At 35.9% G+C, this 26,781-nt stretch overlaps 1 protein-coding gene and 2 pseudogenes across 3 annotated transcripts; 2 read left to right on the forward strand and 1 right to left on the reverse strand.

The window, feature by feature from the left end:
* The first annotated feature begins 903 nt into the window (after window positions 1-903).
* Window positions 904-5,539, forward strand: LOC143556623 (uncharacterized; annotated as a pseudogene). The gene is made up of 12 exons (XR_013139404.1): window positions 904-909; window positions 1,002-1,040; window positions 1,108-1,182; window positions 1,248-1,375; window positions 2,126-2,218; window positions 2,308-2,484; window positions 2,559-2,626; window positions 2,718-2,769; window positions 3,198-3,251; window positions 3,329-3,433; window positions 3,596-3,662; window positions 5,410-5,539. The product of XR_013139404.1 is annotated as an uncharacterized LOC143556623 (transcript).
* A 2,557-nt stretch (window positions 5,540-8,096) lies between these two features.
* On the forward strand, window positions 8,097-14,486 carry LOC143556635 (potassium transporter 7-like; annotated as a pseudogene). The gene is made up of 9 exons (XR_013139407.1): window positions 8,097-8,314; window positions 8,837-9,065; window positions 9,149-9,397; window positions 9,494-9,544; window positions 10,143-10,403; window positions 10,490-10,763; window positions 11,555-11,809; window positions 12,415-12,937; window positions 13,771-14,486. The product of XR_013139407.1 is annotated as a potassium transporter 7-like (transcript).
* Window positions 14,487-15,569: 1,083 nt separating this feature from the next.
* LOC143556624 (copper-transporting ATPase PAA1, chloroplastic-like) lies at window positions 15,570-23,801 on the reverse strand. Its single transcript, XM_077045897.1, has 17 exons — window positions 23,463-23,801; window positions 22,324-22,377; window positions 21,875-22,028; window positions 20,205-20,279; window positions 19,849-20,126; window positions 19,350-19,589; window positions 19,142-19,240; window positions 18,906-19,055; window positions 18,666-18,812; window positions 18,526-18,576; window positions 18,258-18,430; window positions 18,047-18,179; window positions 17,042-17,139; window positions 16,713-16,953; window positions 16,088-16,291; window positions 15,901-15,981; window positions 15,570-15,794 (listed from the first exon to the last, which is right to left on the reverse strand). The coding sequence occupies exons 1-17, from the start codon at window positions 23,799-23,801 to the stop codon at window positions 15,570-15,572; spliced, it is 2,742 nt and encodes a 913-aa protein (XP_076902012.1).
* Between the last annotated feature and the right edge of the window lie 2,980 nt (window positions 23,802-26,781).

Consider the following 26,781-nt stretch of genomic DNA (forward strand, 5'->3'; position numbering starts at 1 on the left):
AGATGGCGATGTATACACAGAATAAGAAAGGCTTTTTTTGGAATTAAACCATCTAATAAATAGTCTAGAGTATAGCTGTATAGGTCTAAGACAACCATCATTGAACCTTTTTCTTTTCGCATGTTTTTTAAATGTGAAAGTGTAAATTTTGAATGTATTATTAACGAAAACCAATAAGAGTCAATAATCGTAATAACAGTAATAAAATAATAACCAATAATAATTTCACTTATAAAAGTCTTTTATTTTACTAGCAGATTAGCATCTTAACTTTGTATTTATTTTTACTTATTTAGTTTATATATTGTAGTGTAAAAATTGTTTATACACTGACTTTATGGTTAAAAGTTTCTGGTTCCGTCACTGATGTACACTTTGGTAAAATTTCACTAAGTTGTGGGATACAAGTGTCCTTTTCTTCTAAGATTTTTCCAAATATTGTTTCATTAGATGTAAACATGTTTTTCAGTCTTGACAAAATCTGAAAGAAGTATAATAATGGTGGCTTATGATTTATGCTAGGATGCTTAAACTTGAACGGCTCACAATTTTGACATGCCTGATGTTTGAGCTATAGATAAGTGAAAAAAAATAGGAAAAAGTTGATTTATTTAACTAAAATAAAATACAAAAAAATGTTGTAACATGACAAGAGAGGACACGTTTAAAAATAAATAAAGGGATTTATATATATATATCTCCTCATTAAACCCTCTTAATTACATATTTCCTCAATATTAAAATCCTAATTACATATTTCCCCTTTTAGTATGCAATTACTCTTTTACCTTATTATGTGACAATTTGTTAATAAGTAATTGTTTTTATTAAACTAAAATAAAATAAAAATATAAAACCCGTAGATGAGGCAGCAATTGCCCCCAAAAAAGGCGGAGAAGGAGAATGAAGGTGGTTTGGAATTGAAAACAATGAAACGGTGCTGGTTTAGAATTGAATTGGATTGGATTGAACAGAATGATGAATGGATTGGTGTTGAGTAGGGTGGATGTGTATCACGAGGCGAAACTCTCAAAATAAATGTAAACAAACATTCTTCATAATATATATATTATTGAATTTTACACTCTCACTTCATGTCTCTTGCAGTTTGATATCACATTCCCCGCTGTTTCATGTACCCTACTCAGTCTTGATATCAGTGGGGACCAACATCTTGATGATATTGTAACTCTGCACCTGCTTTAAACTATTTCATTTCATGCACACCATTTTCACTACAATATTACTTACACACTGTAATGAACAACAGAATTGATACCAAAAGCAATCTGATTCAAATCACAATGGCTAAGATTGGAAAGCCAATACAGAAACATGGTCCTCAGATTGTGGTTCATGCTACGGCGCTGAGCTGGTACGTACGTCTTCTTTAATGCACCGCTTAGGGGTGTGCATCAACTGGCTTTGGGTTCAAAGTTCAAATCGAACCAAAAACCGTAAATTTGGTTTTTGGGTTTTTCAAAATTATTTTGAGCTTTGTTCGGTTTTGCCATTTGGGCTCAAACTGAACCAGAAACTGAGAATTCAGTTTTTTAGTTTCTAGAAAGTCGTTTGTTTTGGTTTGGTTTTGTCATTTGGGCTCAAACTGAACCAAAAACTGAAAGTTCAGTGTTTTAGTTTGTGAAACCCATTCGGTTTCGGGTTTTCCAGTTTTTTTGGGTTTGATTTGTTTTTTTTTTCTTTTTTTTGTGGTTTCATCATTTGGGCTTAAAGTATTTGGGCTGAAAAAATTGGCCAAAATAATGAATTTGAGCCTGATTATTATGCATTTGGCCATTTGGGCTAAACTATTTGGATTACACTATGTATTAAATTCTTATAAATTACTTAACATTAAAATTTAAAAATGAACATCCATTAATTCTGTTCTATTTTTTGGTTTTAATTACACGCAAAACCAGAACCGAACCGAAGATTTGGTTTTTGCGAAAACATAAAATAAACCATTAGGTTTTGTTTAAGCTTGTTTTTTGTTACGTTTTTTACTTTTTTTTTTGGTGTTACGGATCAGTTTTTTTGGTTTCTTGCACACTCCTCACCACTAGATGAACAGAACCTTAAAAGTTATCAAATCATTGATTATTGTTTCTATTTAATATAACAGTCATCAGCTGAATGTTGTAATTCATGTAACGAGGTTCGTGAAGCATATCGAAGGAGAGGCTGGGGATTGACGGATCCTGATTTGATTGACCAGGTCGGTTTATAATGTTTTTATACTTTTATTAAAGATTATAAGCAAGTCTTCAAACATAATGCTAAGCATTAACAAATTTGAAATGTTAGTGCAAAAGAGAAGGTTTTGTGCAGAGGATTATAGATGAAGAAGGTGAAGGATGTACCATGTATGGATCTCTAGAGGTCAAAAAGGTGGCGGGAAATTTTCGTTTTGTCAAAAGTTTTCATCTGGAAAATATTCATCTACCTCATGATGTTAAGGAGTTTAAAGAAGATAGCTACAATGTAGGTCAACATATTATACACTTATTTCGATAGTTATATTTTTTTTATGTTATGAGTTTTAGTAATTTTTGCAGATAACTCACAAGATTAATAAACTATCTTTTGGAGATGATTATCCTGGTATCATAAATCCACTTGACGGGTAAGAAGTTATACTTAACTTTTTAGTTTGCCAATATTTGATCACATTTGTTTGGGCTTTTTTGCTATTGTTGTTTTGTTTGGTTATTCAGGGTGCACTGGTTTCAAAAGATTCCAAATGGAATGTATCAGTATTTCATCAAGGTTAGCTTTCTACAGCGAGTCTACAAATCTCTCTGACTCTATGTGCATACATGCATATACATAACGAGAGATTTTTTTTATAACACTATTCTTTTAGCAAGAACACGCAGAACAATCCTAAATCATTTATTTTTTTTATCAGTGTTCTATATTTTATAGATACTTCTTACATACACGTGTGTAGATTATTTACATAAAAAGTAATTTGTTCATATAAGTTTTAATTTTGTATGTTTACCACAGTCCTACACATGTGTAGCTTATATATATTATCGAGCAGTCACATTAATATTTCTTTATTGAATTTGAGGAGAGATGAGTAACGTTTTATTTTATTTCTTATTCTTTAAGATTTAAAAACCGAGTAGTTTATTTTCATTTTGTGTGTTCTCGCATGATATATAACATAAATCTCGTAAAAATTGCAGGTGGTGCCAACTGTGTACACTCCTCTTAAAGGGGCAGTTATTCGCTCAAATCAGGTACTTGATGAACTTTGAAAGAGGAAATTTGTTATCAATTTTTATGTTTAAAAACATATGGAATTTGTATCCTGCAGTTCTCTGTGACAGAATATTATAAGGATCCAGATAACAGTAAACGGGCGCCACCTGGAGTGTTCTTTTACTATGACCTTTCGGCAATCGAGATTTTTTTAACTTCTGTAACTATATTTATTAGACATAATAAACAAAAAACTATTGGTCTTATTGGTTTTAGCCGTTAACATTTTCATTTTGTGGGTCCCGTTATTATGTTGAGAAAAAAAAGAGTAAAATTTGGCTACTCTGGTTTTACAATTTGTTCCTTTTTATGGCTTATGCAGGTGAATTTTACAGAAACACATACTTCCTTCTTACACTTCTTCACCAATATTTGTGCAATAGTTGGAGGTATATGTTCCATTATGTTCATAATCGCAACACATATAGTTAGATTTTGGTTATGTTTAATTTTATCGGGTCATATTGGTAAAACCAAAAAAAAAAGGAATTAATTACATGAATAGTTCTCGTGGTTTACTCATATTATGGTTTTGATCCCAAAGTTTGAGAAATTACATGTTTAGTCCAATAGTTTTCCAAATGCAACACAAAATGATCTCTAAAATGGATGGAGTTTAACTTTCGGTGTTAAGTGGGCGTGAAATGATCCATATACTCTTTAACATCAAAAAATAAAAATAAAAAGAATGCACCCTCTTGGACCAGCCGTTTAGTTAAAGGGTATTTTGGTTGTTTTTAAAAGATTTAATATAAAAGTTAACCTTCATCCACTCCACTAGAGATGAGATCAGTACCGTACCCGTACCTGTACCCGAAAGTAGCCTTACCTAAAATCAGTAATCCGGGTACGGGCTCTACCCAATTATATGGTGCGGGTACATGTGCTTTTGGGTACGGTACTCGCTTTGGTACCACTTTGTTCTTTTTTTTTAAATCTCCACTAAACTTCGTATTGATACCGTACAATACCAACAAACAATTATCTATAATACCACAACCAAAACCGTAATAACACAACCAAAACATAATACTAAAACTAAAATTGAAATAAACCATAATATAAAATCCATTCATAATCAAGTAATAAATTCCAAAACATACAAAGTCTCCCAATTTTTTTTATCAAAATGTTTAAAACAAAATTAATATATGCAAAGAAAGTTAACATTCATTTAATTTTCACTTGTCACTTTCTATTTTTCCCATTTTTCTTTTCCTTTTCTTTGTTTATTGCTTCCTCAATTTCTGTAGAAAAACAAGAGAGAAAGTTAATACAATGTTATTTATAAGTGATATACATAATTACACATACATGAAATAAAAATATATGAATACACATCATCATCGTACTCAGTGTATCCCACCAATAGCAAAGCTATGAATACACAATATATGAATATACACATATAGATCGAGAAGAAACTGATTCAACTGATATATATATATTAGGTTTTGAAAATTCCGCTTGAAAGTTAAGTCATGAGTGTTGGAAACCTAACAAAAGCCCCTACATATTCTAAACGGGTACCAGCACCCGTAATACCCGTACTTGTACTCGTACCTGTACACGAAAGTACCCGTACCTAAAATAAGTAAATTTGGGTACACGTACCTATACACAATAGACACGTATACATACAGGTATAGGTTCTGAACGGGTAAAGGTACGGGTATTCGGGAAAAAAATCTCATCCTTACACTCCATGGACTATTTGTGTTATGTTTTGCAAACCTTTTGACTAAACTTGTAATTTCTCAAACTTAGGGACCAAAACCATAATTTAGATAAACCATAAGGACTATCCATGTAATTAATACAAAAAAAATAGTTATAACAGAAACGATTCGAAAGTCACACAAAATCTATTTATAATGTGCACCTTCCTTCATTATTTTATTTGAAAAGTTAAAATATAACTCTAATAATACAGTTTTTTTAATTATATGACACGTTAATTATTTATAAATTAATTTTAAGAATGAACAAAAAGGTGGTGTAGATCACCACCCGACAGGTTAAGACCCACACTAAAAGTTGCTCGTTTTGACCCGCCCATTTTTCACATGTAGTTCGAACCCATACAACTGATGGTTATTTTCATTAATCTTTATGACATTTTCTTCTTGTGTTCAGGTATCTTCACAGTTGCAGGGATTTTAGATTCTTTCATTTACCATGGTCATATGGCTTTAAGGAGAAAAAGAGAAATTGGAAAATTAGGCTAAAGTTGGTCACATAATCCTGGTTCAATTTCATTGGATATGGTCATTGCAAATTTTTTTCTCTCCATTAAGTGTATAGGGACAAATTAATATCATTTTTTTTAATTTTTGTAAATGTATAAAAAAATTTTATTCTCAATACACTAGAGAAATATTGCATTATATGCTTTTAGAGATGAGCATGGGTGGGATTGGTTCAGTTATGGGCCAAAACCTAGCCTATAAACTCGTTATTTAGATATAAAGGTAGGGTAGTAAAGCTACCCACGGATCCACGATCTAACTCGCGGATTACAAATAAGACATCCACGCGAGGAACACGTGGACTGGCAAAACCATCCACAGTCCAAGACATGCTTCGCGGATATTCAACTATAACCCGCAGATTACCAACGACACAAGTGACTCATCATGCATATGATCCCACGTGATATGGAAAAGCAGTTGTAACAAACTATTTTTAGAAAATTCCCCTAATGCCTCCTGATAGCGACATCGACCAATGGAATGGCTGCCCCATAAACGGCCATCTCACGACATGCACAGATAATGGCTGCCCCATAAACGGGTCCAGGCTGTCACATCCAATAAAGGCTCGACACGTGTCTATTCAAGTAGAGAGGGAATAACTGGATAGTGACAACTCCACCAATCACCTTCCCCCCACCTTCGGCTATAAATACGAAGATCATCTCTTCGAGGTATTCATTCACACTCTCAAGCCTTACGTAGTATACTGGTACTCATGTTATCTTTGATCATAATACAGTACTGATTCTCATGCCGGATGGTGGTTACGGGAAGACCCCCTACCGTGTTCTTCCCGTGACGAGACTCACGGTGTTCTGTTTTGCAGGCAGATAGCTGGATCTGACGCCATCATTACTCAATAGACTCACTCGGGGTAAACGTAAGTCCGGACTGTCATGTTCGGACTTGTGTTCCTTCATTGGCGCCATCCGGTTTTTGCTACAACTACGACAGTCTGAAAATTTTTCCTGAAGTTTTTTCGTGATCTGAAAATGAGTCAGAGTCAGCAACCTCCTGCAGTCACACCGGCGAGAAGCCGACGTACCGACGTTCAGGATGGTCCGATCATGGAAGGACCACCACCGTTACCGTTAGAATCTCGTCGGAACAACTTACCTCCGGTCTTGGAAGACAGGGCCGGAGAGTTCCCGAGATTCGAAGTCACAGTACCTCGCCGGAACAATAGAACTTCGAACCTGGAAGACAGGGCCGAAGGGTTCCCGAGGCATGAAGACGGTGAACGGCGCCATACCACTTGTAGTCTGGTTCCGGAAGACGGAGCCGGAGATTTCCCCAGATACGACGGTGACGAAACGAGGGTTTTTCACCAAACTCGATCTGAAAGGACTAATCTTACTCCAGACGAGTGGTACACGCAAGAACAACGAAGGTTAAGAGAGGAGTACGAACGACGGATGAGGACCAATCGGTTGCAGGCCAGAACCCTTAATTACGACTCACTGTCTCCGTCACCACCACCGGTGGTCCGGCGTACTCAAGATGAAAGTTCTGACTATGATTCTCAGACAGCAGGTCACCCACCCTCGAGAAGCCAAGGCAGAAGTCACCATACTCAACAATCTACTCAGACTAAATTCTGATAATGTAAGCGACTAATACTTAGCCTGTAATACCTAAAAATATATATGGTTTTAAAACTAAGAGTTTATTCGGGTTGACCCAAAGCCTAGAATTCGGACCCAAGAATCAACCTGAATTACCTTGGTTCGGGTTCGGGTTAGCCTCTTCTCGGTTTGGGTTTCTCGGGTCTGGTTAGTTCGGGTTCGGGTATGGATTTTCTCGGGTCGGGTTAGTTCGGGTTCTGATATGGATTTTCTCGGGTTGAGTTTCGGGTTTCGGATAAAAGTGACAGCCATATCTCTTGTAATCTTAATATAACAAAGTTGATGAAACTTTAACCCAACTTACAAAACTTAGATAATTATATGCTCATAATAAATATTACGGAGTATATAGAAAAACTAAATTATATATTAAAATCATACAATTCGGTCTGGTTTTATACGACCGGTTTTCAGTTAAACTTGTAAACCAAATCGTTCGCTACGCTTGAGATTTTTGAAACCAAATGACTGAAAGTTAAAAGGAAAAAAACCAACGGTGAAACCAAACTGATGGCCGGTAGGGGAGTTCATCGATTTGTTTGCTTATTAGATTTTTTTACCCCTACTCAAAAACTGAACCTAATTGAATTCAGAAAGAAAATAACCGAACTGAATCAAATCGAATTCGGTTTTCGATTATAACCAAATTGGAAAAGGGATTTTGAATTCAGATACATTTTGCGGATAGATTTTATTATTTGAAACCGAGCCGTAAATACGGAATAAAAAAAAGGGTAACCAGCTTGTTAATTGTTTTTACACATTACACACTCCTCTTTCTTTCTTTCTTTCGTTGTCCTGTGTCCGTCACAAATCTCACTCTCACCATTAGGGTTTCAATTCAATTCACACCCAAATGAAACGTCGTCGTTGAACCATGACGACGGAAAGCGGATCGGATAGAGGGAGTGCGAGAAGTATAATAAGCATTCGCAACGGCGGGATGAGTTCCATGGATTCGATGGATGGGTCTTTCAAGACGACGATTCAGAGATCGATTTAGACGACAATAGCAGTCATTTCAATAACAACCACCACAATGATATTGATTCCGAAGACGAGGATAGCTTGTACCAGAAGTTGATTCGCACTGGCCCCAGGATTGATTCCTTCGGCTTCGAAGCTCTCGAGGTCCCAGGGGCCCACCGCAGCGATTTCGAGGTTTGTTCATTATGTTTTATGTTTGATCACAACTTTGCTATAATTCTGTTTAAATTTAGATCATCATAGTTCAACTTTTATTTCTAGTATTTAGCCAATCTGGTGAGTTTCGGCCAAAACAATTCTGGAAAAATTCTACAAAATTCAGAAATGGCAAGGAATGATCCTGAACTATCCCTAAACCAGCCTAAAACATGTCTAAAATCTCCAAAAATCGTATGTTTAAGCTATGCACTTTGCTTATCTCGGGCTGTTTCTTTTTAAGCGCCTTGCGGTCTTGCGGCTAGGTCCAAGGCTCGCCTTTTGCACATTGCGCCTTTGACAATTATGGGTTGGCTTCTAAACAATATTCCTTGAGTTTTAGAACATGCATTGATATTAGGACTTTGGGAGCTCTAAATTTACTTTATGTTGGTAACCGAAGATTACTCTACAAAAAGTTGTGTGGATCTTTATCTTGCAAAGACCAAATGAAGCAAGAGTATCATTATTTCCAATCTGAATCTCAAACTGTACTTGCAGGATGCTGGTTTTGGGAAGACTATATTTCTGGCTTGTCAGACACTCGGTGTTGTTTTTGGGGATGTTGGAACAAGTCCAATATATACCTTTAGTGTGATATTCAGCAGGGCCCCAATAGATGGAGATGAAGATATTATTGGAGCTTTATCGCTCGTTTTATATACATTGATTTTGGTCCCATTAATAAAGTACATCCTTATTGTTCTTCTAGCAAATGATGATGGGGAAGGTAAGCTTCACTAATATAGCTTCTGTTTAAATGTTTTTTTTTTTTTTTTGTCAAGCTGAATGTTATTTTGTATATGTTTGCAGGTGGTACAGTTGCTTTATATTCTCTAATATGTAGGCATGCTAAGGTGAGTCTTTTGCCAAATCAGCTTGCTTCTGATATACGCATATCAAGCTTCAGGTTAAAGGTGCCATCAGCAGAACTTGAGAGATCTTTGAAAATAAAAGAGTATCTTGAAACTTCATTGGCTCTCAAAAAGCTTGTTTTAGTGTTGGTGCTTGCTGGTACCTCCATGGTCATAGCTGACGGTGTTGTTACACCTGCAATGTCAGGTCTCTCTTTACTTTTTTTTTTACTAAACATTATTCTTTTCTCATTTTTGATTTAAGAACGTAAAAATTGTTTACCTTGTTATTTCTTTCTTGTAGTAATATCCGCTGTTCGTGGTTTGAAGGTTGGAGTTCCTACAGTTGAGCAAGGTGACATGATTTCACATGTAATGCTTAGACAGACGTTAATAATAATGTGATTGCTTCTTTCTGTTCAATTTTTAATTAGGGTAGTAGTAACATGACATATAAGTCAGGATTTTCACCATTATGTTTTAGTTAGGCTAGCAGGACATTCTAGATTATGGTTTTTTGCTTTAGATTTTAGCCAAAAAGTCATCAAATTTTAGGTGACATGATTTCACATTTAATGATGGACATTAGTAAAAATGTGATTGCTTCTTTCTGTTCAATTTTTAATTAGGGTAGTAGTAACAGAGCATGTAAGTCAAGATTTTCATCATTATTTTTAAGTTAGACTATAGGACATTCTAGATTATGGCTTTTGCTTTTAGATTTTAGCCAAAAAGTCATCAACTTATAGGCATAAACGTTTGGTGACTAAAAAGATTTGTAGTTTAAGGATAGTTGCTCAATACTCATTTTTCATCATATTTGCTTTATATTTGATTATGTGCTGTGAATCCAAAAGATAGTGTGCTAGTGTACTTTTTGCTTGTGTTTTTGGATGAAAGTTAACTTTTTTTTCCCTAACGAGTTATAGTATCTTATTTTGTGTGTATTGCAGATCATGTTGTGATGATTTCGGTTGCGTATCTTATTATTCTGTTCAGTGTACAAAAGTACGGAACAAGTAAAGTTGGGCTTGTTATTGGGCCAGCTTTATTTATATGGTTTTGCTCTCTTGGAGGTATTGGCATCTACAATCTTATGACACATGACAGCAGTGTTGTGAAGGCATTTAATCCGATTCACATCTATCGCTATTTCAAACGCAAGCCATATGAAGCTTGGTACTCTTTGGGTGGATGCCTTCTTTGTGCAACTGGTAAACACTTATCAACATGCACTGCTTTTGTACGGAAGACGATTCTACCCTTTGGCTTTATTCTTTTTTTCTCTTATGTGATTTAGGCTCAGAAGCAATGTTTGCAGATCTTTGCTATTTTCCAGTGAGAACAATTCAGGTAATGCAATAAAAACCGATAACATACTGCAAAATGTTAAAATAACACTATTATAACTGAAAGTTGTGAGATGCGTATGGGCTGTTACTCTTCTTCTTAAATGCAGATTACATTTGTTTTCCTTGTACTTCCATGCCTTATGCTTGGTTACATGGGTCAAGCTGCATACCTGTTGGATAATAGTGGTGATCCAACACAGGCTTTCTTTTCTTCCATCCCTGGTGAGCCTCCTGTGTGTCTGGCAGCCTTGATTTTGTCAATAAGTTCACTTTTGACCCGCTTACTTATGAGTGATTTCAATTTGGATTGTGTTTTATCTCATAAGGGCCAAATCTTGGTTTTAAAATGCGAGCATTATGAGAGAGCATAATGCTTGCATCACATGATGCGATGATGAGATGGCATCGTGTATTTGCTTGATTTGCGCGTCGCATGATGGTCTGATGCGTTCTTATACGTGTTGTGGCGCCTTACACAGTTCACAGTATTTGAACAAGAGAGCATAATGCCTGCATCACATGATGCGATGATGAGATGGCATCGTGTATTCGCTTGACTCGCGCGTCGCATGATGGTCTGATGCGTTCTTACACGTGTTGTGGCGCCTTACACAGTTCACAGTATTTGAACAAAAGCTGACCATCGGTTGAGCAATGGGTTCAAGGATTTGAACAATTAGACTTTCGATTGCTCAAATCTGACCAGAGATGATGATAGTATCTTATTTTTTAGTGTTTAAAAGTTAACAAGTTACATTATTATCTATAAAATTTAATAGTATTTTTTAACAGCTAACGCTTCCCATACGTGACACGGGCGCTTTGCTCATCACGCATTGGCTTTTGGGTTTAAAACACATTAGATCGCCACTCAGTACGCACTTTATAAAACCACGGGCCAAACATGTAAAGTTTTTTAATTTAGTTGCAAATGATGTGGGCCAAATGGTTGAGTGGGTTCAAACAATTAATCTTGAATGTTTTTGCTCTAACTATTTGTTGTTTATTTGCAGATGTTGCATTTTGGCCGGTGTTTCTAATTGCTAACATTGCTGCACTGATTGCTAGTAGGACAATGACAACAGCAACATTCTCTTGCATCAAACAGTCAACAGCACTCGGCTGTTTTCCTCGACTGAAAATTGTGCACACGTCTCGCAAATTCATGGGTCAGATCTACATTCCTGCCATTAACTGGTTTCTCATGGCCTCTGCTGTGCTCCTTGTCTGCACCATTGCAAGCACCAATGAAATAGGGAATGCATACGGTACCTTTTTTCAACTTGCCCTTTAATATCTTTGGTATGAAGAAACCAAACAGGGGATGAGATTAGGGTGTAAATGATCCGATCCGAGCTCGGCTAGTTTAACTTACGAGAGCTCGGGCTCGGCTCGTTTAACTTACGAAAGCTCAAGCCGGCTTATTTCGATCTCTGTTTTTAATACTTCAATCAGATTTCTGTTGACAAAAACTATTTTTCAGTCTTTAGTTTGTGTAACTTTCTGTTTTTGCAAATAAAAATCCAATTTGTTAATTGAATTATACATCAACACGACCCATATTTCTATTTGCGTCAAAAACATCAATCCTAACACGCACACTCTAGTTATGTAACACGAACACGATCTGTAATAATCAAGTTGCAAAAGTGTTACTGAAACGTGTTAACTGTTAATTGTGTTGGTGGGCTTTAGAAAATGGGTTAAATAGGTCATAAACAGGTTCATGGATATCCCTGATTAACTAACGGGTTAAGCAGGTTACACTGAACACAATCCGTTCAATTAAACAGCTCAACCTGAACAGGAACCGTTCTTTAAACAGGCTAGATATGACGATGGAATCTAATGTGGATTTGTACAACAAACACAGGTATTGCTGAGCTTGGAGTGATGATGATGACTACTTTCTTAGTCATCCTAGTGATGCTTTTCATATGGCAGATAAACATAACCGTTGTCATTCTATTTGCCTTAATCTTTCTCGGTTTAGAATTAACATTCCTATCATCAGTCCTACATGGAATTGGGGACGGAAGTTGGATTATACTGGTGTTTGGCATAGTTACGTTTCTCATGATGTACATATGGAACTATGGTAGTAAACTCAGGTATGAAACAGAAGTCAAGAAAAAGATGTCAATGGATGTGTTACGCGGGTTGGGCTGCAATCTTGGAACCGTTAGGGCTCCTGGTATTGGGTTGCTTTACAATGAACTCGTGAAAGGTGTGCCTGCAATATTTGGACATTTTCTAACCACTTTGCCAGCTGTCCATTCAATGATCATTTTCGTGTGCATAAAGTACGTCCCCGTTCCCGTTGTGCCTCAAAGCGAGAGGTTTTTGTTTAGGCGAGTTTGCTCCAAAAGTTACCACATTTTTCGTTGCATTGCCAGGTAAACTTGTTTCTTCAAAATTCTGTTTTCGCTTGCAGTATATCACCACAATGTTTTCTTGCATGTTTCTTACACTTTTTTGGTTCTTTTATTAAATGTTGTAATAAAGGGTTAACACGTCAAATATGTTTACAAATAGAGGTGGTAATATCAGTTCTAGAATCTTAGCTAAAAAGGAAATCAAGCGTGTCAAAAGTCGCCCAATACATAATTTAACGCTTACAATCTTCAATTTTTTTTCCAGAAGCTTATATAACTATTGTACTACTATAGTTTTTATAATTATAGGTTAACATTTTGGCCCTTCTACGTTGATTTGGGTCCCTAATGGGTCACATTAGCGGTCGGTTTTGGTCTAAACCAAACCAAAAACCGAAAATCTAGTTAGTTTTTGAAAACCGTCAAGTTTCAGTTTTTGGTTTGGGTTGGCTCTTTTGGTTTTTTCGGTTTTACCATTTGGGCTTGAAAATTTTGGGCCAAAAAAAGTTGGGCTAAAATAATGAATTTGGGTCTAATTTCTTTTATTTGTTAATAATCTATTAGTTTTTCTACATTTGGGCTAAAATGTTCGGTTCGTCTTTTTTGGTTCGTCTTTTTCGGTTTTAGTTACATGCAAAACCAAAACCAAAACCAAACCAAAAGTTTGGTTTCTACAAAAACATAGAATCTAACTGCCAATTTTTTTTGTTTCGGTTCAGTGTGTTTGGTTTCATGCACACCTCTAGATCACATGTAAAGTACTAGTTTAGCTTAAACGAAAGCATATCAACAGGGTCAACCAGTTGCACTGTGTATTCACTTGACTTTCTCACTTTACTGTTGAATTTCAACAGGTACGGTTACAAAGATAAGGGTAAAGAAAGCCACCAATTATTCAAGCAACTATTAATTGAAAGCCTTGAAAAGTTCATCCGCCGTGAAGCTCAAGAAAGATCATTAGAAAGTGACGGGGATGATGATGATTCCGATTTTGAAGACGACCCGTCTCAAGTCATTGTGGGTCCCAATGGCAGTGTCTACTTTGGTGTCAATGAAGCCGACAACCTCAGCATTGCAATATCAGAAGCCAGCACTTCACAGGAGCCCGAGAAGGATGGTCCTGCCTCATCAGATCCTGAGCACAGTCTCGAGAGCGAGCTGGCTTTCCTGCACAGGGCTAAGGAATCAGGAGTGGTTTATCTTCTTGGGCATGGTGATATCCGGGCTAGAAAAGATTCATGGTTTATTAAAAAGTTGGTTATAAATTACTTTTATGCTTTTATGAGGAAGAATTGCAGAAGGGGAACTGAGACTTTGAATGCACCGAACACAAATTTGATTCAGGTGGCTATGACTTACATGGTGTGAGTATGAGTTAGCTGGTTACTTGATACAGGAATAAGGTGTTTTTTGTTTTGTTTTGTTTTGTTATTATTGTTATATGATAAGGGCTGTGAATTGAGTGACTGTTAGCATTTGGACAAGATATGCTCAATTCATTGTTAGTGCCGATTTTGACATATCTAACTGCCCGCCTTTCGAGTTGTAGTTATCTGTAATGAATGGGCATGCTATTTTCTGTTGGGGTTTGGTTAAGAATGTATACAATACAAGCATGAATATTAACATTTTATAAAATATCCTTGATCCATAGCATCCGCTAAAATCTTATTTGCAGTAAAGCTATTTGTATGGTCTGATGAGGACTGTATAAGAGCAAATATTTGAGAATGAATTAGTCTTTCATCTATCTCAGAATATAGAAAGCTAAGCAGTTAATGCGGAAAAATATCATATCTGAGATATCGGTTATCGCAGTGAGATCGGCAATTTTAATATCTATGTAAAATTCATATATATAGCAATTTTGACACTAATAATTCAGTAGTCTTCTACCATTAACAAATTAACCTTTTGCAAATTGCAAAACACTAACAATCGTAGCAAGTAAGAATTGATTAAGACTTAAAACAATAACATTGAACACTAAAAGCTGATAATTAAGACTTAAAACACTGATATCGATGATATATCGATCAAATATTAGTCCAATATCGGACAAATATCGGTCTATCATTGATATTATCGGTACCGATATTCTGAACTGATATTCTGACTTAAATATCGCTAAGGGACCGATAACCAATATATCACTGATATACCGGTGATATATTGGCTATATCGACTGCATAGATAGAAAGGTTGCAGTGACGCGTAACTTCAAAAACTAAAACCTAGGTTGTTTCTTGGCTTCAAAAGTTAAAACCTGATCCAAGTTCAAACTAAAAAGATTTTCAAGTCCAATCTATGCTTTCTTTTGTATTTTGTCTCATCTTTTTGAACAAGTAATACACCTATGATTAAAAAACCAAACGGCTGGTAACCAGGCGATACCAAAGTGTGTAAAAATGTGTCCATTTCAAAGTGATTTAAGGGTTCCAGTTAGTGACAGATAAGGTGTAAATTTACGAGTAGGTTTAGAGGATGTAAGTTAGCCATTTAAAAAAAGAGATGTATAATCCATTATAACATGTGTTCAATAGACGTGTGCACAAGCAAGCTCAGCCTTGCTTAAACAAAACAAGACAAATCAACTCCTTTAAAAACACTAACTATCAATGAACTCATGATTATTTGACTAACCGCCCTGAATCTAGGTGAGAGTTTTGGGTGCTTCAATGTCTTCCTGTACTTGATACGATGATGATGATGATCCTTTAAATTTCTTATGTTGTGATGACGTAAATCTAAATCTCAAAAGCAACGAATTAGCCATCACACCAATGGAGCTCAAACCCATGAGGGCCCCAGCAATCGAGGGAGTAAGCATCAATCCCGTCACTGGCAACAAAGTTCCAGCAGCTATTGGAATCCCAACCTGAAAAATACACAGAGATTCATAAGTTGATTCATTTATTATGTATTAATTATTTTATTATATGCATATAATATTTGATAGTGCAACAACTGAAAGTCTCACTTACAATATTGTAACCGAAAGCCCACCAAAGATTTTGCTTCACGGTGTTCATTGTTTGTCTACTAAGTTCCAATGCATCAATCAACTGCAACAGGTTTAATATTAAGATGATATTTGTTAACCACAATGTATGAAATCTAATTAATATCTCATGGGCTTACTGCCACGTAAGCAAACATGACAGCCTGTACCTGTGAAATTTTGTTACCCATGAGCACAACCGAGGCGACCTCACTGGCGGCTCCAACGCCACCACCTATGGCTACTCCGACATGTGATTCCGCCAGGGCGGCGGCATCATTGATTCCATCACCGACCATAGCAACAACATGTTGATCCTTCTGAAGTCTACTTATAAATTGACTTTTCTCATTAGGTTTGACCCCATAAAACACCTGTCACTCGCCAATATTTAGTTATCAAAAACAAAATTAATATAATATTTTATAAACATTAGGGTAAATTACAGTTTTGTCCTTTATGTATGGGTAACTTAGAGATCATGTCTTCAATAAGTAAAAAAAAGGCCCCTGAAGTTCATATGTAGTTACAATTGCCATCCTTTCCACTAACAGACGCTGGATTTGTCTGTTAAATCCATGCGTGTGAATGACCAAAATACCCACATGTCTGGATTTAACAGACAAATCTAACGTCTGTTAGTGGAAAGGACAATAAGTGTAACTACATATGAACTTCAGGGACGCTTTTTGTACTCATTGAAGTTAAAGGGCGCGATCCGCAAGTTACTCTATACATAAACGATGAAACTGTAATTTAACGTAAATATAATCAACAAGAACAAAATCATTGTACCTGTTCCTTTGGAATACCAACTACCGATGCAACATATTCAGCTGAACTTTTTTTATCCCCGGAAAGCAAGTATACGTTTATGCCTTGACTGGTCAAAGATTGAACAACATGTGGAGCATCTTCTCTTATCTGATCCTCCACATATATAAGACCTGCAAGCTTACCGTCTATCCCGACATACACAACGGATTGGTTTTTAAATTCTTCGGTTTCTATAAATGGATTCTCAGTAACTCCATGCCTGCATTATATTTGGAACTTAATTAATATATATAATTAAACACTAAAACAACTACACTGTAAGCGAAGTGGTTGCAATTATTAACTACCTTCTGACCCATTCCAATGAACCAACAGAAACTGTCTTGTTCCCAAAAGAGGCTACTGCACCAGATCCGGGTTCTTCCATATATGTTCCATCATCAGCCTGCGTATTCACATGAAAAATTGAATCTTTTTAAGTCTATAGTTACTTATTGTTGACACTTTGAGATGGTAGTTAAAAGAGAAAATAAGCAATAGCAGGCCATCTGACTTATCTAAATGCAGAGAACTAAATAAACAAAATCATACATGATTATGATACATGTGAAAAGTTTTATGGTCAGCTTTTGGTTAGTTTAGTTATGGTTGGTTTATTTCTGGAGTTATGTTTTAGGATTAGGAAATTGAATCATTTTTGTGTTCCCGTTGAGTCATGGGTTTTGTAATTGTGTGGTCTAAATTTCGGTTTGGTTACTATAACAAAGAGGGTCAATCAGGTTTTGATCAAACAGAGTTAGTGTGTTTATTTGATTCTGGGCCAACAGGTAACCATCTCAACAGAATAGACAATACTTGAAAATTAAAGGTCCCAAGAACTAGGGGTGTCAAAAATAACCGAAACCGTTTAAACGGAATGACTAGGGGGGCTGATTGGCTTGTTTGGTTCAGGTTAATCGAGTTTTTTTTGTTTAAAAACCTAACTGTTAACCGACTCAAAAAATTTGGATAAAATACCTAAATTTGTTTTAAAAAGTAATGAAAAATTTGGATAAAAACTTGTATCTTAAATAAATAAAGTATAAAATAGTTTTTCTAAAAATATTACTTTATTTATTAGAATACAACTTCTTATCGAAACTTTTTATTACTTTTTAAATAAGTTTAGGTAAAAGTTAACTATACTAACCAAGTGTTTGTAATCCGGGTCGGTTAATAGTTACACTTTCAAACAAAAAAAAAACAATTAATCCAAACCAAAACAACCGAGTAACATACACAATTAACACCCCTAAGAACCAAGAATCTAGCATTTTATTCAAACCAAATATGAAATAACAAACGGAAAATACCTTTACATTAGAACATTTAGCAACCCGAGCAGCTTCCAGGATAGCTTTCCCGATTGGATGAATTGTATTAGATTCTACTGCAGCAGCTAACTTCAGTACATCACTTTCAGACCATTTCTCATTGGAATTTAGCCTACATTATATTCAAGTTTATTATATGCAAACAACTTTTGATATACGTTCTTAGTAACAATACAGATCAATACTTAACTGTAACTCAGAATATTCTTCTGATGCTGTGGTCACTATTTTTGTGACAATGGGTTTGCCAATGGTCAATGTCCCGGTTTTGTCAAACACAATTGTGTTGACTGCAGAAAACGTCTCTAAGATACTTCCCCCACGCAAAAGCAGTCCTTTTGTAGCACCAAGTGAAGTTCCAACCTATAAAGTTTAGCATAAATTAAGTAAAAAGAAAAGTCAGACTATCTATACAGATTTATATAAATATCTTATATATAGTTATATAAAAGTATTACCAGCACAGCAGTCGGTGTTGCTAAACCCAATGCACATGGACAAGCAACAACCTGTATGAATATGCCTTAAAAAATCCTTAAGAGAGAGAGAGAGAGAGAGAAAGTGCAATTAGGGTTTAGTGAAGAAAAGGGTTTAATACCAAAACACTACATGAGAGCTGCAATGCTAATGACATGGCACTTCCATGCTGTAAAGTGACGGGTAATAAACGTGCACCAACAGTACTCCAGAACACAAATGTGGCAGCAGAAATTGCCATTACACCATATGTGAAGTGTCCAGCAACCTAGTGAACCAACATGCAAAACATTATAAATGAAGTAAGATTAAATCATTTGTAACAAAACAAAAATATATAATATAATAAAATAATATATGCCTTGTCAGCCAAACGTTGAACGGGAGCTTCTCTACTTTGAGCTTCTTCTACCAACCGAACAATGTCACCCATGAAGGTCTCACCTCCCGACCTTTGTACTTCAACAGTAAGTGCTCCATTAAGATTGATACTACCTGCTGACACCTCAGCCTGTAATACAGATCCAATTATTCACAATTTTTATTTACACAAAAAGCTATATAAGTTTTATATTTTGAAAATAGCAGCCATGTTACCCCTGGAAGCTTAGTTACGGGGAGTGGCTCCCCAGTGAAACTTGACTCATCCACTGTACTTCTGCCAGCAGTCACTATGCCATCAGCAGGAACACGATCCTGAACAATGAGTATGACATTTTGTAAATTAATTATATTCGAAAGAATGTCTTTGTATCTAACATTTTATAAATAACTTAAAAGTTTAAAAACTAAAATATTTACTCACCCCAGGTAGTACAACAATTTTATCTCCTACAGAGAGACTGTCACAAGGAACATCGACCGTGGAGCTTGATTCTTTATCATCATCATCATGGTTCACTAGAAGACGAGCTTTTGGTGGCAAAACACTAAGAAGGCTTGCCATGTCACTAGTGGCCTTAATTTTAGCTCTTTGTTCAAGATTCCTTCCCAGTAAAACAAATGCTATCAGCATAATTGGTTCTTCAAAGAACACCTTCCAACCCTAAACACATATCATAACAAAACAGGCAACAATATTACTATTTACCAATCACTAAAACATTTTTTGTGACAAGAAATAGATAAGAAAACAACATAAATGCTTATCATGTTTTGTATTCATAAAAAACTAAAAGAGATCCCAAATACACAAGTAATGCTATCTTATAGCTCTTCACTATTGAATCAAATGCTAGATTTGGTGAAAAATGCATATTTGCAGGTGACAAAAAGATATTATACAAAATAACAGTGGTGATTACCAGTTTTGGAATCAATGCTGCAAATGAGCTAACAGTAAATGACGATATTGCCCCAAGACCAACTAATGTATTCATGTTTGGAGTTCCCCTTATAAGACTTTTCATGCCATCAATAATAAGTTGGCGTCCCGGAACCAACAACGTAAATAAAGACAAAGACAAGTGGAAACCAGTGGAATGCATTGCATGAATCCACCAAGCTTTGGCTCCTATGAAATGAGAAACATGCCCAAAAAGGCATACAGCACATAAAGTCCAAGATACCGCAAGTCCTCTACCTGTTAAATTTGAAATATGTCATCAAAATATCAATTAAACATCATGAAGCTTATTAGAGGTATTATATTAGCACATACCACTTTCTTTTAATTGGTTACGTTTTTCTTCTACCTTCCTTTGAAATGTTTGGAAGACACTTTCTTTCTTAGAATCTGCAAAAAGCAGGCAAGCATGACGGTCAAAGAAAAAATCAAAGTTATCCACTAAAAAGAAGGTATTACACAACATTATGACTAGAAGTGGCATGATGGGCGGACTGGGTAACGGGGGTCAAAAAAATATATGGGTTTTACAGAAAAAACATATGAAAGTCAAGAGTGAAATACTTACTACATAAGATCTAGTTGTCAAAAAAGTGAATCAATAAGTAAGAATAGATACTTAACATTGAGCCAATCAATATTTTAGAGATTGGCCTCAACAATACTATACATTAATGTATGAAAATCATTAATCATCTAACAAACTAAGAAAAGATATAAATAATACCACAGATTTGTATATACCACAAGGAAACAGAGGGTATAACTTATTTCAGATTAAAAAGAAGTTAAGAAGGATTACAAGAATCCACTTAAGCGTTCTTTAACTGCCAATCAATCATCATTACTCGATAGCCGACACAAATGTATACTAATGCTTTTGAAAAAGTAAGATTCACTACCACATAAAATGGGACTCGCCTGGGGATTTAACACTAAATTAAAATGACTCTAACATCATATTAACTTTCAAAGATAAGAATTTAAAGTTTTTAGTATAAACAAAATGACATCAAGAAAATATTATAAAATAAATTGTCTAAGTAACAAGGACATACCACAAAGGATTATGATCGCTCTTACAAGAATCCATTGCATTTTTTAAGTTGACTCTCCTTTAGTTGCAGCCTCACCTGCCAGTTACCCACCAATCCTCAATATCAATTACCAAGTCGGTGACAATAAGGTCTTGTGTACTAAATATGATCAACAAAAACACTTTGAAAAAGACTCACCGCTCGAGTGACTAAAAAATGATGATTATAATGAGTTTCTGTTGAAAATCATGTGTGTTTGATGGGGTTGTTTAAAACTTGAAAGTAACCACTAACACTCAATTCTTGAAGGGTAACGAGTTTATTAAATATTTTGATAATACTCTTTGATTTTTTATTCTGTTAAGAAAATCTAGTGTTAGTTCCCGAAGACCCTTTTAGTGGTCAACATGTGAGCGTACATGTCAACTTGCCAAGCCACAAAAGCATGTATCACTTTAACACACTATGTGACATAAAAATTCAATAAATCCATTTCTTTCCATCAAAATTATGTCATCAACAAACTTTAGAGAAAGCCGGTGTAAAACATTTCAATGCTTGAAGAACAGATCATGCAAGGATTCTTGTAGGCCAACCAAAACCATATGGATTCTTGTATAACCTTAGACTCAAAAAAAATTACTGACCCAAATATAAAAATTGAAAAAATAAACAGAAATAAAAGACTAAAATACAGCGTTAAAAGTATCCTGGTGAAGAGAACCAAAACCAACAAGATAACTGCACAAAATGCTCACTTTTTTAACAGAGACTCAACAATGCAACATAATATTAGCACCAATAGGTCTCTCAGCATTTTCAATGCATATAATCTGGTATAACATGCACTGCTATGATGAAGGGAACACAATTGAACAAAATAATAATTGGTAAATTTTGTATAGTGAAATACATGGAATTAAATATCAGAATGAAGAAGATACTGACCTCTAAGGCTAGAATTAAATCCACAAGTTGTCAAATGTTTTGCAAGTTCTTCACCCAAGACTTTTTGCCAGTTTGGTGTAACCTTGGCTTCAGGTACAGGCCATACAATTGCTGTCTCTGTTGTAAGATTCACACTGGCAGCTGATACCATTGGCTGTTACATATTAAGTATACTCATATCAATTTAAGATATACACACCAGTGAAGATCTTAACTTTCAAGGAAAAAAAAATAGATGTTATTTGGGCATATTTGCAAAAATATTTTCCACTTTATCTTTGTTAAAAACTCATCTTTAAAGTCCAAGTGATTATTTTCTTTATGAGTGAATAATTATCAAATTTCTGTCCTTCCTACATTTAGAAATGATAATAAAAGTACGAGTACATTTAGAAATTTCTGTCCTTCCTAAAACAACAAAAATATGCAATGCATGTAGAAGTACTTACTTGACTCTCTAAAATTCGTTTCACACTTGCAGAACACCCTCCACAAGTCATACCCTGACAGAGAAGAGGTTAGTAAGTTGAGAAATATTTCACAAAAATTGCTAAAAAGGTGGAACATGTGACATCTGATAAGAAAAAGGGAAGCTGCAAACTGTTTCAGACTTTCAGTTACTTCATGCTAGTTACATTAACAATTCCTTTTCCTGGTTCTAACCATCTAAACTGAACTTAGCATATCATTATTAATAGGATACATAACCAATAGATAAATGCTACCAGTCCCAGTCTTTCAACACCAATTACCAACAACATGAAAATTGTGTAATTCGTTTGAGATGTATGATTACTGACAGCTGTTTACTTCAGTTTACTACAAAATGGTGGCATGCCCGAAACAGAGCTCATATGTTTTATAATTCTCCAATCAAAATCCAGATACACAAACAAAGATTGTTTCTATTCTACTACATCTACAAACATTCATTGCTATGCAGCCAATATTGGTTCTATATCGTTTATTGGTCCCCATGTGAAATATCGGTACTGATAAAATCGGCAACATTGATCGATATATCACCTATCTTCCCGATATGAGTGTTTTAAGTCTTAATTGTCAATTGTTAAGTGTTTAATGTCAGTGTTTTAAGTCTTAATTAGTTCCTACTTGCTACAACTGCTAGTGTTTTTGCAAGTCACAAAAGGTTAATTTGTTAACGCCTTAACAGTAGAAGAGTATCCTGAATTCTGAATTGTTAAGTGTTAAATTGCTATATATATAAATTCTGCATGATATTAAAATTATCGATATCCCACCGCAATAATCGATATCTCAAATATCGGTCTACTGATATCCGATATTTTTCGGCATTAACAGCATAGATCCATTGCTCTAACAACAATGCAATAGAAAATTCTGATATTCTCATTGATACTTTATATACAAAATTCAAATCCAAAACAAAAACTCCTAATCTTATATGCCCATTGATATTCCTATAGAAAGAATTTCTGTTAATCTATGATCATAGTCACATATATATGCATAACGGACAAAACAAAGCATTGTGAATCATGGCAGACTAGTAATAAACTATCTATAGCCAATGCATAATGGTAAAGGTATCAATCATAATGCTTACTCCAACATCTAGAATAATGACATCAGCCGAAACGGCAGAAGCATCATCAGGTCCAACAGCAATAGGATTAACCTTAACCTCCCCTCCTCCGTCACCACCGCCACCGCGGCCACCGGTTCCAAACGCACCGCCTCCATATCCGCCACCGCCTGAGGCGAAGGAAGCAGCAGAGCTGGAAACACACGCCAGTCGAAACCCTACCCGAGGCAATGATCCAGCATTCGTCAATCTTAACAACGAAGAGGTCCTGGATGATGTCAGAAGCTGACGTCGGAGATGAGTTCTGGTGGAGTAAGTTAGGAGGGTTTTGGTTGCAGTTGCCAGCAGTGTTGACTCCATTGTTTTGGTTGGATTGAATTTGAATGAAGATGAGTTTGTTACGGCATTTGAATTTGTATTTGTGTCTGTACCTACCACTGAAACCCTAGAAAGAAGTTAGGTGTGAAACGTTATCCACCATGTGCCCGGATGATCAAACAAAATCTGGTTTTGTTAATTAAAGTTATCTTGGACTTTGATCATTTTTAATCTCCTCATGAAACACATTTCATATATCACCTAGTTTCAAAAATCATATAATCTAATCTAACTGTACCATCATCAATTTTTAACAAGTTCTCTTATGCTATATAAAATACTTATAAACAAACACGGTTCACAATCTATATTTTTTTAAAGTAGTTGTACCTGAATGAAATAGAAAATGTAATGATAAAATATATTATTTAATTGAATAGTAGAGAGAAAATGTAATGTTTTTTAGTGTAATTATAGAGATAGAGATAAAAAAAGTTGCAGTGTTTTTTAGTGGTGTTTAATGTCCGGTGGCACTTCTCTTCATACCGCCACAACCAACCCTCAAACACCGGAAACACGTAACACTTGGCAGAACTCTGTTGGTTGTGGGTCTTCCAATACCACCGCCGACAATCGTGGACCTGCTGACTCTTCTATGTGTGGCTGTGGTAGAGGCTAAAGCTGTGGTAGGGGTCTCTCAAACACTCCAAATACTCATGCTCAAGTGTATCCTGGTTATTTTTCTCAAAATCATTGGAGTTATCTTAGCAACTGGCATACACCACCAACTCCCTATCCTACTATCCCAGCCACTAGACCCGTATTTTCCCATTGATCCAACTTCCAGCCCAACTCCCAACCGGGTATACTAGGCCCACCTTCGCAAGCCCATTACACCCAACTCTCTGATAATAACCACTATATACCCACCAATATTGAGCAGGCCATGCACACTATGACGTTAAATCCGGATCTCCAATGGAACCTCGATACCAGTGCCACAAATCACATGACCAATACGACAAGCACTTTATCGTCTTTTTCCAATAATCGCATTTCGAATACTATTGTTGTTGTCAGCGGGTTCGCATCCCAATCCTCGAAACCGGTTACACCAAACTCAACACCATATTTAAACCCTTTGCACATTAATAATATCCTTTATGCACCCAATCTTATTAAAAATCTTTTATATGCCTGTCGTCTTAGTACAGATAATATGATTTCTATTGAATTTGAACATTTTGGTTTTCTTGTGAATGACTACTAAACGCGGAATCCAATCCTCTACAACAATGGTACTGGCGACCTGTAGCTGCTCCATCTCACATCTGACACCAAGTCACAAGTCCTACCACCTTTGTTGTTTTTTCACAGAACCTCTGGCACAAACGACTAGAGCATCCTAGATGGGATTTACTACATTTTTTAAATAAACATCATATCATTTCTATTGAAAAACCTTATGTCAACTGTATTTGTTAGTCTTGCATTTTCGCTAAACATGTTAAATCACCGTTTTATGATTCATTATCCACTACTCGCCTTCCATTTGACATCTTACATAGTGACTTGTGGACCTCCACGGTACTTAGTACCGGTGGTCACCGATATTAGGTTTTGTTTTTGAATGATTTCACCACTTATCTACGAACCTTCCCTCTAACCAATAAATCCCACGTCTTCTCTATTTTTCTAAATTTTCACAAATACACACACACACACACACCCAATTCAACCTTCACATTAAAATTCAATGCGACAATAGGGCCGAATATAATAATCAGTCATTCCATGATTTTTGCACTAAAAACGGCATGTCTTTTCGCTTCTCTTGTCCCTATACTTCTTCACAAAACGGTAAAACCGAACGCAAAATTCGTTCTATTAGTAATATCATTCGCACCCTCCTCGCCCACGCCTCCATTCCCAAAAAATTTTTGGTACCATAATTTACAATTAGCCACCTATCTCATAAATATTTTACCAAGCATAACTACACCCCTACACATCTTCTTTGCCACAAAATCCTACCTATGATCATCTCCGAACCATCGTTTGTCTTTGTTTATAACACCGTAAAAATACCCCATCTTTATTTGGGCTAAAAATGTAAATTTTGGAAGTTGGAGGGTAAAAAAGTGAAAAAAAACTGAGTTTGGGACACATCACGCTACGCGATGGTCTTTTGATAACACCATCGCACTATGCGACAGAGTATTTAGCAAATTAAGAAAAAGGGGGAGTTGCGCTACGCGATGACCTTGTTAAATAATTGAATCCACGTGTCAACACGTGGCATGATCTGGTGTATTGCGGCGTCGCGCTACGCGATGGCCACTGGAAAGAACCATCGCGTTACGCGATGGGCTGCGAAACTCGCCGATAAAAGGGCAGCTACGGGTTCAAGCCTCATTCATCCCATTTCACCTCTACTATCACATAGTTAACCTAGGGAGTCATGCTAGGGTTTTCCCAACGTTCCGAGGGTTTGATTTCGTGAAGAAACGAAGTGCTGAGACGTTGTTAACGATCTTTTGTTCTATTAAACAAAATTCTGATCGACGGGCTGCTGATTTTCTTAATTCTTATTCTCGACTAGCTGCTTAAGGTAGGATCATGCTTTTGTTATTCCATTATATAGTTATTAGAACCTAGCTACGAGTATAGTCGTTAAACGTAACTGATTTTCCAAACTAATGTTTTATTGAATATAATAATGTTACTTCTACAAGAAGTAATGTAATCAAAACTATATTTTGACGGGCATGTAGTAACTGGAAGTGGGATATCATTAGTAGACTCTTCTTTCCTAAGGTAAGTAATTCGTACATATCCCAATCAACCGCAGGACCCGTTTACTTACCTGGAGAAGTTTGCCAACGTGATAGACTCTATTAGGTCAAAGCGTGCCATACCAAACATCATATGTACGTACAAAGTATTTTCATAAAACGACTATAACTCTACTAAGGTTAGGTCAGACCTAAGAGTCTGCTGATCAGAACTCGAGTCTGCTGAA

Source organism: Bidens hawaiensis, unplaced genomic scaffold (assembly GCF_021521415.1).
Source record: "Bidens hawaiensis isolate Kalapana, Puna unplaced genomic scaffold, B.hawaiensis_p1.1 tig00018660_1, whole genome shotgun sequence".
Classification (NCBI taxonomy): domain Eukaryota; kingdom Viridiplantae; phylum Streptophyta; class Magnoliopsida; order Asterales; family Asteraceae; genus Bidens; species Bidens hawaiensis.

Excerpts from the sequence above, each read along its gene's own strand:
- LOC143556624 (XM_077045897.1), bottom strand. The coding sequence starts at position 23,801 with ATGGAGTCAACACTGCTGGCAACTGCAACCAAAACCCTCCTAACTTAC. Across the intron at positions 17,140-18,046 it reads CTAAATGTTCTAATGTAAAG|GCTGATGATGGAACATATAT; the intron begins GTATTTTCCGTT and ends GTGAATACGCAG. Across the intron at positions 15,795-15,900 it reads GGGCTTTCGGTTACAATATT|GTTGGGATTCCAATAGCTGC; the intron begins GTAAGTGAGACT and ends TGTATTTTTCAG.